The following is a 14,055-nucleotide window of genomic DNA, read 5'->3' as shown; positions in this document are numbered from 1 at the left end:
TATGGTAATAAAATGCAATTCTGTGATTCTAAAGCATTTTCTTAATGACAGAGCCATTTATGGAGTTACAGTGTTCTATCTGAAATTTGTCCTTATATACATTAACCAGATTCTTTGTATTAATCTTTTAAATGTATTTGCTTTCCTTATTTTGCATTGTCCAGTCCCTTTATTTCTTGCCACTTTGCTTCAGGACCCACATCTCTTTAGAAGAATGGCTACAGATGGCTTTCTGCTTTTTAACATTGACAAATCTTTGTCTTGGAAAGAACCCAGAATATAGCGCATTATAAAAAATAGGTACCAGGAAATGAAATCAGAATTTAAGTTAAAGTTATGGATATGACTCATAAGGTATCCACTCAGTGAGGTGAGACATAGGATGTCCTTTTAGGTTAAGATTGGAATCTGGAAACTCTGGGTCTACCTTTCAAGTTGTATCTAATAAAATACATCCCTATAGATGTCCCTTAAAGTAATAAAGCAAATAGAACTAGGTGGTTTATCTTCTAGCAATCGAGTTTAAAATGTTAAACTTTTTGAGAAGTAGCATTAAATTAAAATGTTAATAAGCTTTTTGAGAAGTAGCATTTTAAAGATGTGAAGTTTTAAAAACTGTTGTAGAATAGTACTTCTTTGCCTTCCAGAGTATGCTTATTTTAAACATTTCTTGTTCAAATAGACAATGTGCTATATTGAGTATTGAACTGATTTAAAACTTATTTTTCAGATGAACCAGAAACTCGAGATGCGTGGTGGGCAGAAATCAGACAAGAAATAAAATCACATGCCAAAGCATTAGGCTGTCATGCTGTAGTGGGCTACAGTGAATCAACTAGCATCTGGTAAATGAAAACAACTTGATTTTCTAGATGCTGTAAGTTACAGATTGTCATCTGAAAGGGGGAGAGCTTTATGCAGATACAGGGAAAAGAAGAATAGTGGAGTGGTCCAGGAGGATGGGCTTTTTTAGAGTATATCACACCGAGGTTCATACGCCATTTTTGCTACTTAATTAATGTGAAACTTTGGGAAAGTTACTCTACTCCTGTGAGCCCCAGTTTGTACACTGAAGTGGAAATGATAACTGCCTATCAGTTAAGGTTATTGAGGGATTAAATGAGAATATAATACTGGCACATAGCAAGTATTAACTCTAGGCCTACTTTACTCCAGTATGTGACTCCGCTAACTCCTTCCTCTGGGATTTTGGAACCCTTGATCTATTGTAAATGAACTTGCCATGTGTCTTTAAAGTTCATTGTAAACTCTTTCTGCCTTCTTTTACTAACTGTAACTTAACTTTCTCCTGCCAACAAGTCATCCTTTCTTTTTTTTTTTTTGCGGTACACGGGCCTCTCACTGTTGTGGCCTCTCCCGTTGCGGAGCACAGGCTCCAGACGCGCAGGCTCAGCGGCCATGGCTCACGGGCCCAGCCGCTCCGCAGCATGTGGGATCCTCCCAGACCAGGGCATGAACCCGTGTCCCCTGCATCGGCAGGTGGACTCTCAACCACTGCGCCACCAGGGAAGCCCACAAATCATCCTTTCTAACTCTACCCAGTTAGGAAGGGACTTGCGTACTCTTAGTTCTCAATCCACTTTTCTCCTCCCTTTCATTTGGACAGCCTCTCCTCCTTAACGTCCATGCCATTCCACAGTTCAGAATTTTCTACCTCCAAAACTTTCTTCTGCCTTGTTCATTACTGCTTGGCCCATCTCCTCCAGTTAAACAAGGTTATCTCCCTTCTAACAGCCTGGCATTGTACTTTCTCATTCTCAAATCCTCTGTCCCCATGTGACTTTCAGCCTTATTTTGGACCTCACTGTCACTTGAAACTGCTTCTCTTTAAAAATTTGAAACCATAAAGTTTCCCTCTTGGATCACAACTTAATATTTTTCCACCCATCCCATTTGCTCATTTACACCTAGTTTGTCTTGACCCTTATCCTACCCAAGAGTTTTCCCAGCTCCTTACATAGGTTCTGACTTGACTTGCTATCTGCCATCCTTGAACCCTACTTCCCACTCGTTCAGAAGTTTGTATTGGATGTCATCTAGAAACTGTGTGACCTTCTGCTGTCTTCTTTTTCCACCTTGTGCTGGATAATTCTTACTGCCAGCTATTACATGGATAACTCTCTTGTGGTGGTGGCGATCATTTTTGTTGGAGAAAAAATGATTAGACTGTAGTAAATGAGGATGTTACAGAGCCATGCTGTTTCGTCTTCTGAGGACCCTTTCTTTTCCTTTGCAGACCCTTGAACTGCTGTATTCCCATAGTAGCTGTTCTACTTTTGTTAAACTACTAACTTTGTTATGCTTATCCTGCCTTAATCCCCAGTAGGTTATTGCTTATTGCTTGTTTATTCATGGATTTCATGTCATGCGCTCTCCGGTCTTAGGGATATGGTTTTAAAAGACCTAGTTCTTGCCATCAGATTCACATTCTCCTGGAGAATTATGACAAGTATAATATATTTTATGATAGAGACATCCTAGGATGCTTTAGGATCTCAGAAGGCTGGAGGTTAGAATTAGGATTAGAAGAAAGTGTGAAGGAAGTAACTGAAGCTTGAACTGAATCTTGGCAGATGAGCATGAGTTATATCAATGAAGAAAAAGGCATAGGGAGGGTTTTCAAGGTGAAAAGACTAGCATGTGGAGAAGTCCAGAGGTGTAGATCAGTGGCTGGAGATAAAGCAGTTGCAGGAGTCTATAGAAATGAGTTCAATTAATTTACTTAGAAGTTTGCATTCACCTGATACAAACTTCTCTTTTCCCTCTAGACCTCAAAATATCATTGTCTTTAAATCCTGTCTTTACTAGTTTTTTCTGTTCTAACCCATCCTACTTACTATTACTGAATTCAGTTCCCTGAAACGCATACCTTGAAATGCACACCTGCTCTTGTAGCTCCTTGATTTGGCGCCTTCTGTGGCTCCCTGTTACTTTTTCTGACGTTCTCAGTGCCCACTTAAACATTGTAAGCCTGGCCTCTTACAGACCATTTCTTTTATATCCTTTCTTCTGGTCCGTTTACTCTTTGTTTCCAGCATTTTGTCCCTAGGCTGCTACTTTTCTCATTAGCTTTGGGTGATCTCATTCAATAATTATGTTGATTGTTTAATTTTTTGGTTTTCAAGCTGGGTGGTATGTAATCAAGAGTTTCAAAGAATTCTTTTGAAAATCAGTTTTTATCATACATATAATGATGTAGCATAAGCTCTGTTTAGTTTATTTTGTATTTTATTTGTTTCAGATATCTTTTTATTATTAAGTTTGAATTAAGCTATAACAATATTGATATTTACATAGTTGTGCTTTTAGAATAATTTTAATAAAATTCAATATACATTTAAAGAGTATTTTAATACAGTTTGATGGGTTATTGCTGGATTCAGCAATATAGTTTATTACTACCTTTATTTTGAAACATTCCACTCTTTATCAGCTTTACCATATTTTAAAGGAATCACACTGCTGTATTTAAAATAAAATGCCTTTCCATGGAAAAATAAAAAAATAAAAAACAAAGAAAATAAAGGAATCAGTTGTCATTAATATGTTTTTATATCTTTTAAAAATATCTTTAATATCTTTTTTTAATATCTTTATCTTGTACAATTTTTAAATAAGAAAGAATTCTTATCCTTTCCATTTTAACAACATTACTTCTGTTTTCTATTCTAGGTTTAGGAGGTAATCCTGTGATATTAATATTTAGTAGAGTCTAACTTTAAATTTAAATTGTCACCCTTGTAATCACTTTGATATTTAACATTTTCCAAAGTTAGATTCCCTGAAAATGTTAACTTGTTTATGTTTTTTTCTTTTGTAGTGAAGAGGTCTGTATTTTATCTGCATCCGGCACAGCAGCTGTACTGAACCCTAGATTTCTGCAGGATGGCACCGTGGAGGGCTGTTTGGAACAGAGGTTGTCATGACATCCTGGCTTATTTTCCTTAAGGGCAGAGAAGGGAGAGGTTGACTTTCTTCCTCTCAGAGCTGGGCTAGTCCTTCTCTATGAGGGTGGGTTATAGGCGTGCAATTTTGAAATCAGGACCAGGCACTTTACTGATTTTTACTTAATCCGTAGCAACAAAGAAGTGTTGGGTTCTGCACTGTATGACACATCATTATTTCTAATATCTTGATAAATGACACATATGATTACCAATCGAAGGATTTCAAGTATACATTTTTTTGTTTGCTACAGTGTAGAAATTATTTTATTTGAGTTTTCTCTTCCTTTCCTTTTCCTTTCTCTTACCTCCAAAACAGGAAAAGGTCATGAAACAATTTTCATAAAATTCTTAATTTACAAAACAATCAAAACACTATGTTATCCGAAAATTATGTATAAAAGCTTCAATTATGTTATAAAACTTCATGAAATATAACTTTAATATATGTGAAAGAGAAAGTAAAAATGAAAGCATTAGGTAAAATGAGATTACTTTTTGGTTTATTTGATTATTGGTCCCTTTAATCTGTTAGCTTCCATAAATGTCATAAGTATTTTCCATAAAACGAAGTTATCAAATATATATCCAAAAAACTATTAGTTTGGTACCAGAGTTTTCCCAAATAATATAAATTTTAAATACTCCTTGCCCTACACTATGCATATTTATTTTCCCCCAGTATTAATGTATTAGTGTATATTAAGGAAGAAAGCAAAAAAAATTCTGTATGTGATCAAATTTAGTATAAATTTGCAAGTCTCTGTATAGCAAAGAAAGATATGCTAGCTCTGGTAGACACACAGAAGACCTTGGTCAGTTTCTTCTTTTGTCAGTATTAAAAATGGGTTTTGACCATAATATATTTCTGAGCATTAAAAGTCATGGTAAATAGGAAAGTGGAGGTGGGACATTTTGAAGTATATTGAACAATTGGAATATTCCTTTGAGAAAACTGACTTTGCCAGTGAGTTGTCCCAGTCCTGTCATATAGTTCTCACCTGTGTCAATAGATTCCATTCTTCACTAGATAGAAGCCTAATTAAACAAACAGCCTTTCCCATCCAGATTGCTTATTTCGGTATTGTGGCTTGGATGGACACAGCTCTCTTGAATGGCAGTCTGATGCAACAGATACCATCCCTACTTGTAAAAGAGGAAAATGTCTTTTTCTTTCTGCTATGAAATTATTAGTGCTTAGTAGAGAAAATTTGAAAAATGTAGGAGAGTAGAAGGAAGAAAAAAATTCCCTAGGGTATGAGTATTCAAAGATAATGCCTTTTGTACATTTCATATTTCAAATGCTTTCATAAATTTTAGCACTTTTATTTTTTATGCCTTATGATGTTACATCACTTATGTTCAAATTTCTGTGAGGTGTTTAGTTAAAAATTGCCCCAGTTTTCATCTTTCTGTGTCCCCTTGTAACACATGGGCTTTGGATTCAAACAAACTGGCATAAAAATCTGAGGTCTGCTACTTAGTACTTAGTGTGACTGAGCAAGTTACTTAATATCTCAGCTTGGTTTCAGGCCAAGTGGAACTAGTTTTTGTTGCCCTGTGTTGGGTGTTATATTACAGGGAGTGAGTATTTAGCTATAGTTTTCTTACTTAATCTTCAAAAAAACCAAAAAAGACCCTTTCTAGGTGGATATTGTTGTTGCACTTTTATAGAGGAGGCTCTGAGAGGTTAAATGACTTGCTCAGAGTCACACGGCTCTGCCCAGATCTGTCTGACTCCCCTGTTACTTCTAATAGGCGAGAATGCCATCTCAACAATAAAAGAATAATATCTGGGAGAAACTTAATTTGATTTAGAGGGTTATTGTGAAAATTCAGTGAAATAATATATACAAAGAATCTACAGAAAGCCTGACTCCTGGTAGGCGTTGTATGAGTTTTCTGTTCCCTTTTTAATGTGTCTACTTGCCAAATTTCAACTTTTATTTTTTTAAATTTGAAAAAAATTTTTTTATTTTTTGTGGTACGCGGGCCTCTCACTGTTGTGGCCTCTCCCGTTGCGGAGCACAGGCTCCGGACGCACAGGCCCAGCGGCCATGGCTCACAAGCCCAGCCGCTCCGCGGCATGTGGGATCTTCCCAGACCGGGGCGTGAACCCGTGTCCCCTGCATTGGCAGGCGGACTCTCAACCACTGCGCCACCAGGGGAGCCCCCAAATTTCAACTTTTAAAGGGTTACTTTAGATGAAAGGGATTGGAGAACCCACATCTTACCAGAGCCATAGAAGATGTGGCTGTGTGAAAGCTGGGATTTCTCCATGGAGCTTCCCTCTGTTTCCCTTCCTGTTCTCCTCATTTCCTCATATTTAATGACTGAATGATTAAATACTTAATCATTCTAAAATGATTTCATAAACAGCACAGTACAGCAGACATTTTGCAGTGAATGGGGAGGTTGTGGGTTGTTCATTTTTGCTTTATGTATGATGGATATTCATTTCTGAAACACAGGTGTTTTGGTTTCGCAGAAATGCTAAAACAGACATCATAAATTAGAAACTTTAGAGTATGCCTGGCTTTAACTTACATTTTTTCCTCTTAAATAGATTTGTTTTTAACCATAGATTTTTTTCAAATTGTTAGGTTGGTTAAAAAGTTTTTTTTCTTAGGAATTATTTTGTGATTTTTTTTGTGTTATCTTTGTCACACAGTAGAAAAATGTCACACTTATTGTCTAGCCATTTGTTTTTATGTTGTATCCCAAAGGAAAAACCATTGGAATGATTGTGGTTTTTGTCAGGTGATAAGTAATCAAACATAAGAATTGATGCAAAATGACTCTATTTGTATAAGCCTCTTCTTTCATAGCACAGTGCATGGTTCTGATTTCCTGGTCATTTCTTATCAGTCATAGTGGTACCTACTATGGTCGAAGTTGTGGTGTAGTATGTATACAAGTACTGGATTTGTAATATATGTTTTTGAAAAAATGCATAGAATTTTCAAGAATACCTTTTTTTCTTAATGTATTCTTAATAGGCTAGAAGAAAATTTGCCTGCAGGCTGTGGATTTTGCCATATACCATATGATGAACTGAATATGCCATTTCCAGCTCATCTCACATATTGCTATAACTGCAGGAAACAAAAAGTTCCCGATGTTCTCTTTACAACTATAGACCTCCCAATGGATGCAGCAGTTATTGGAAAAGGTTGTCTCATCCAAGCAAGGTATGTTTGTGAAGATGGTATTTGGGGTCCTTGAGGAGCATAGGGTATGGAGTCAAATAGACGTATTTTCAAATATCTGCTGCTTCCTACCTGTGTGATCCTGGGAAGGCTTGGCAATTCTTTCTGAACCTATTATTTTACTGTATGGGAAATATGGAGGAAAAATATCCTCTTTATGAAACTCAGATAAGTTTATATGCAAAAGCAGTTTTAAACATTGAAATTCTGTACAAATGTGTATTATTATGAGGATTATTAATTAACCTGTTGCAGGCTGGGGGTGTGACTCGGTATGCTTTAATGACATTAAATATCTAATACATTGTGGAAATTGACTTTTTCGTCTTTTTTTTTTTTTTTGCGGTATATGGGCCTCTCACTGTTGTGGCCTCTCCCGTTGCGGAGCACAGGCTCCGGACGCACAGGCCCAACGGCCATGGCTCACGGGCCCAGCCGCTCCGCGGCACGTGGGATTTTCCCAGACCGGGGCACGAACCCGTGTCCCCTGCATCGGCAGGCGGACTCTCAACCACTGCGCCACCAGGGAAGCCCACTTTTTCGTCTTTTTAAGAACAGTGCTATGTGGTGTTTCCTTTACAACTTCAGTTAGCTGTTAAGAGTTCCTTTTAAAGTGTACTGGAATAGGAAATGCTAAATTATGGTTGGCACACAGGAAACAGCTGCAGCTATCTAGGTCACCAACAACTGCCAGGCTACCAAATCCATTGAGCATTTCTGTCCTCATTTTACTTAACATCTCAGCAATAATCACACACTTGATCATTTTCTCCTTCTTGAAACTTTTGATTTCACAATGCCACACCTCCTCCTTTTTACTACCTTTATGTATAGTCTTCAGTCTCCTTGTTGATTCCTCCTCATTTCTTGTTCCTTGAGAGCCGTGAGTTTGGACCCCCTTTCAAAGCTTTCTCCCTAGTTGAACTCATCAACTCCTATAAGTCTGTATGCTGTCTGTAAGTCTAGGACTCCCAAATTTATAGCTCTAGTCCAGAACTTTCTTGTGAGTTTCAGACCCATAATACCTTCCTATCTGCTTTACACATCATTTTCTTAGGCGTCTCATACTTGTTCCAAATTGAACTGCTGATTTTCTCCATTTCTTTCTTTGGTCTTTACTGTTTTAATAAGTGATACTTGCTCTATCCAGTTCTTTCTTCCAGATATGGTATTCTACCTCCCCATATCAAAGTTATTACAAAGGCATGTTACATCTTCTTCTAAAGTATGTTTCTAATCCTTTTGCTTTCATTCCCTGTTGCATCTTAGACCTTCCATTTAGGATTGTTTTTCTTTTGCTTGAGTTATCTTGAGTATTTTTTTTGGTGGATCTGCTGGTGGTGAGCTGTCTATTTTTACTTGTCTGAAAATGAGTCTATTTTATCTTTAAAAGATATTTTGGGCTGGCAGTTATTTTCTTTAAGCACACTGAAGATACCCTTCCACTGCCTTCTGGCTTTCATTGCGACTGTTGAGAAATAACCTATTAGACTAAATGTTGTTCCTTTGAACTTTGTCTATTTTTTCCCCTCAGGCTGTGTGTGAGCTATTTTATTTGTCTTTGGTTTCTGCAGTTTCCCTATAAAGTGTTAGGTATGGAGTTCTCTTTATCCTAATTGTTATACCTTGGGCTTCTTGAATCTGTAGATTGGTGTCTTTCATGAATTAAAAAAATTTTTTAGGTTCTGTGTTTCATTTGTTCTCTCTTCTTGATACTCCAATTAAAAGTATGTTAGACTTTCTCACTGCCTCCTCTATGTCTGTTATTTTCTTGTCTTATGTTTTTTAATCTTTTTGTTTCTTTATGTTATATTTTGGATATTTTCTTGTTTATCTTTCAATTCTTTAATTTTCTCTTCAGCTGTCTTTAATATGCTATTACACCTAATAATTGGGTTTTAAAATTTTTGATAATCTATTTTTATTCCAAGAAGTTTTATTTTGTTCTTTTTCAAATATATCATATACTATAGTCTATGATTGATCCTGTAACTGATGATTTTAATATCTAAAATCTTCTTTTTCTGTTATTTCTGCTGGTTACTGTTCATTATGTTTTACCTGCTTTGACTCACAGAAAGTTACAAAAATTGTATAGAGTCCTGTGTACCCTTCAATGAGCTTCCCCCATTGGTGACATCTCATACAGCTGTAGTATAGTATCAACTAGGAAATTGACATTGTTATAATACTGTTAACTATGCTACAGACCTTATTCAGTTTTACACTTTTTTAAACTTGCATTCATTTATGTATTTGTGTATATATGTATAGGTCTATGCAGTTTTATCCCACAAATAGATTTGTGTAAACCACCACCGCAGTCAAGATACAGAACTGTCCCACCACCACAAAAGAATTTCCTTATGCTACCTCCTTATGTTTGTACCCTGCATTGCTCCTTGCCCTGGTCCTGTGATGCTTTTAGGAAGATTTTTAAAGATATAGTTTATTCAGTTTTTTTTTTTTTCTCTGTTTTAGGTAAGAGGGAATTAGTCTTCATCAGCAGTTCTCAGAGTGTGGTAGCTAGACCAATAGCATCACCATCTTTGGGGGACCGTATAGAAATGCAAATTCTCAGGTCATGTGCCAGACCTGTTGAATCGGAAACTCTGGGGATGGTAATTGTTTTTTAACAAGCCCTCCAGGTGGTTCTGATGCAAGGCAGAGTTTGAGAACTATTGTCCTAAATAGCCTGGCTTGCCAATTTGGGGATCTTTCCTTCATCTTCACAGCTACCTTTTTTAGTCCAAGCTCTCATTGTCTCTTACCTAAATTTAAGCCTCTTGTCTGCCATCCCCACATCATTTCTCTTATCTTTACTCCATTCTCTGTGTAGCAGTATAAATGATGTCCTAAAATATACTTTGGATCGTGTTACTACCTAAAACCTATGTGGGGGTTCCCATTGCTGGCAGAATAAAATCAAACTCCTCACCATGACCCGAAGCCCCTAACATGCTCATGCCCATGCTTAACTGCACCCTCATCTGTGCTGCCCTCACCCTTGCTCACTTCACTTGACCCACAGTGGTCTCCTTTTGGTTCTTCTAATATGCCAGCTCCATTCCGTCATTGTCTTTTTCCAGTGCTCTCAATTCCATCGTGCTTTTAAGATCCCAGTTCAGGTGTCATCTCTGCTGTGAGGCCTTATGTTGAGTTATTCTCACTTTTCTTCACCTGGTTTATTTTCTGCACAGACTGGATTCTTAAGCTTTATCTGTGGTTGCCTTGTTTCTTTGTTTATTCCTACTCCCCTCCCCTCTGCCCCCACTGGAATATAAGACTGAACAGGGACTTTGTGTTTTATTCATTGATCAGTGCTCACCACCTAGAACAGTGCCTGGCACATGGTGTATACTCAAGTAGGCTTTGTATTCTTTTAATGAGTAAATTAAGATTTTTCCTTTGCTATCCACCCATTATATGATCACAGGGAGTTATGAAACCTAAGGTGCAAAATTATATTCTCTAGTGATTTTGATCAGTATTTATTTCATTTCTAGAGATTTTGAGATTTTTTTCCTTTTTATTCAAATAGGACTTTTAGCAAAAGTATGTACAGTGAAAAAAATGACAGAAAAGATTATTGATAAAACTTAAGAAGTCCGTTTGAAACAAGTAAATGTTTTATCAAGCACACTTTTAGAAACTTTAAGAAAATTGGACATTTCTTAAGATTGTACCAAGAACACTCTCCACTGACTAAATTATTTTCCTTAACAGGTTGTGTCGCTTAAAAAAGAAGGCACAAGCAGAAGCAAATGCCACAGCTATCAGTAATCTGTTGCCATTTATGGAATATGAAGTGCATACTCAGCTAATGAATAAACTAAAACTCAAAGGAATGAATGCTTTATTTGGACTGAGAATTCAGATCTCAGTGGGTGAAAATATGTTGATGGGCTTAGCGGTGAGTTTCGATGTTTTGGTTTTGTTCTGTGATTCCTGTAGTTGTAGATTCTGTTTTATGTGATTCAAAGAGTCTTCTAAAAAGACTTATCTAAAGATCTGGCATTAAGGCTTCTAAGGCTTAAGGGACATTATAAGAAGTAAAAAAAAAAAGTCTAGTGATAGGCTTTCAAATGTTTTTATATTTATAAATTATTATTTGAAATTAAATTAATAAACTATTATATAAATTTATTTATATTTATACTATTATTATATTTTTGTATTCTGATCATAATTCCTATGGTCAGATTTCTAAGAATTGCCATGTATAGCTTGTAAATTGGCCGCCACTGTTCTGAACTTTATTATTGTTTGTACATTGCTAAAACAGGGTTTCTCCTTCTTGGCACTATTGACATTTGGGGCTGGATAACTCCGTTATATGGAGCTGTCTTGTTCACTGTAGGATGTTTAGCCGCATCCCTGGCCTCTGTCCACTAGATGCTAACAGCTTCCCCACAGTGTGACAACCAAAACTGTCCCCAAACGTTACCAGATATCCTTTGGGGGACAAAATCACTCCTGAGCAGGGAGGACCACTGTGCTAAAAGAATCTTTAGTTTTAATGGAGAAAATCAATACATGAGAGACGTGCACCAGTGCTCAGCAGTGGATTGTGCAATAAAATACATGTGTTTCTGAAGTGCTAATAAATTGTGAGGCAGTGAAAAGCTTTTTATCTCAGCTTCACATTCACCTTGGCTTATTAGAAAATAAGTTCCAACTAGAAAGTTATCAGTGGGGAAAGTGAGAACTGCCTTTTTAAGTAGCCTGAGACCCAGAGAACTAGATACCTGCAAAATATTTATGGAAATTCTTTCATATTCTCCACACTTTGCCAGCCAGAATTTTTGTCTATGTCACCAGTACTTTTCAAATTGGAATTCTCTGTCATCTTTCTGAGACATGCATAGAATTTAATTTTAAGAAATTTATGGGGGACTTCCATGGTGCTTCAGGGGGTAAGACTCCACACTCCCAATGCACAGGGCCCAGGTTTGATCCCTGGTTGGGGAACTAGATCCCACATGCCACAACTAAGAAGTCAGCGTGGCGCAACAAAGACCCAGTGCAGCCTAAATAAATAAATAGATAGATAGATAGATAGATAGAAATTTATGGAATTTGGTTTCTTTTTCTCAGTATGTATTTATAGATAAAATGCTAAATTGTTTCCTGCTTCATCTATTCTTTCTATAAAAGCAAATATGCAAATTTATGTATGTAGGGGATAAGTGTGTGTTGATGATTAATTAGGAAATCTCACTTTTTTAACAAGAGGAATTTGCAGTGATTAATAAAGGTAATCTGATTCATATTAAAATACTTGATATTTAGGTTAATTTGGGGAAAAGAGTGTTAGTTATAATTCACCCATCTAAAAACTCACAAGCTTAGCGAGGGCATAACATAAATGTGTAGTCAGGCTGAATATAGAACTGTAGTTATTGGTGGGTGTCTTGGGAACTAAGAGCTTGGTTTAGATTCAGAAGTTTAAAGAACATTGTGCCAATTGTAGCGAACACTTTCGATGGTTGAGCCCCAGGAAACTAGTTTGTGACCCTGGTATAATTCTTCAGTGCCTGCCTCAAATACTGCCTTTTCTGATTCTTACTAATCTTTTCTTCTTGATCACTAGTGACACTCATTGTAACTGTTTGAGCTTTTGATCTTTGTGCTGTTTCAGCCTGTGCAGTTAAATCTCAAGGTCCCGAGAGTAGCCTCCATGATAACTAATCTCCGACGAGTGCCTCCTGGGTGTCTGGCACTGGGCTGCTCCAGAAAGAATGTAATATTATCTTCACTTTATAAGACAAGGAAACGGATGCTCTGATAGGTTGAGACTTGTCCAAAGTGATATGGTTATATGTACCGGAACTCAGTTTCAAACCCAGGCCTGTCTAGTTCTGGTGTTTGTGTTCTCAGCCATTCTGGGCTGTTGCCTCATTAGTGAATGCAGTTAAGAAAGTGTTAGAGATAGGGCGCTATGGTGCAGAAGGCGTCTGAGCTTGAGCATCAGAGACTGGGTGGTGAGTGCAGTCATGGACACATGAACAACCCAGGAGAAAGAGCTTCTGGGGATCAATTTCATCTGCTGCACAGACTTCCTCATAGAGTACTATACCCTTTCTAGGAAAGACTTTTACAAAATTGGCAATTGTGTAATAACAATAACAACAACAACTCTAACAATTCAAAATATGCAAATATCCAGAGTTAAAAGAATTGTCTTCTCTTTTCTCCATTCCACTCCTTTGATGTTAACAATTTGATGTTTGTACTTTTATACATTTTTTTTTGCTTTGCTTTACTTACAGAAGCATATTTAAACATAAATGTACATAGGTGTGTGTGTGTGTGTGTGTGTGTGTGTGTGTGTGTGTGTATGTGTGTTTTATCTTGTTTTGATTTCCCCTAATAGTTTTTCAGTACTAATGGCATGTAGTACTGTTACAAAGTCACAATTCAGTAGTTATTTAATTAAATATTTAAAATAAGTCTGTATCAAGTTTTCTCTCTTGGTGATTATGGAGGCAGGATGGTATAGTGGAGAGTTCTTGGTATTTGGAGTCGGAAACAGATGCAAGTCTCTTCCCCACATTTATTGACAGTGTGATCTTGAGTAAGTTTCCTATCCTTTCTGAACTCAGTTTCTTTACTTGCTTTGCATGTTTCCCTTTTACTTTTGCCACTTTAAATGTAAACTACTCATTCATGAAAAATTTACTTTTCAACAACTTTCAGTCATATTTTTATAAGCTGTTTTTTTCAGTGCAGTTTTTTTACAATCATAACAAAAAAAACTTTAAAGTCCAGTTGGGTATGCAGTGAAAAGTAAATCATCCTTTCACTGCTGTCCCCAGCCTACCCAGAGTTCTTGCTGAAGTAACCAACCCTTGTTACCAGTTCTGATTTTCTGTGCCCTT

At 36.8% G+C, this 14,055-nt stretch overlaps 1 protein-coding gene across 4 annotated transcripts in view; it reads left to right on the top strand.

Moving 5' to 3' along the window:
• C2CD5 (C2 calcium dependent domain containing 5) overlaps nucleotides 1–14,055 on the top strand; it is an 84,045-nt gene that overhangs the window by 46,589 nt on the left and 23,401 nt on the right. For all 4 annotated transcript variants that reach the window (XM_060111858.1, XM_060111857.1, XM_060111856.1 and 1 more), the window contains exons 11-14: nucleotides 731–845; nucleotides 3,842–3,937; nucleotides 6,965–7,156; nucleotides 10,901–11,087. In XM_060111858.1, the coding sequence (XP_059967841.1) occupies nucleotides 731–845; nucleotides 3,842–3,937; nucleotides 6,965–7,156; nucleotides 10,901–11,087 (590 nt within the window). The remainder of the gene's footprint in view (nucleotides 1–730; nucleotides 846–3,841; nucleotides 3,938–6,964; nucleotides 7,157–10,900; nucleotides 11,088–14,055) is intronic.

This window comes from Mesoplodon densirostris, chromosome 11, assembly GCF_025265405.1.
Source record: "Mesoplodon densirostris isolate mMesDen1 chromosome 11, mMesDen1 primary haplotype, whole genome shotgun sequence".
In the NCBI taxonomy this organism is placed as follows: domain Eukaryota; kingdom Metazoa; phylum Chordata; class Mammalia; order Artiodactyla; family Ziphiidae; genus Mesoplodon; species Mesoplodon densirostris.
This window is presented reverse-complemented; position numbering and strand designations above follow the sequence as displayed.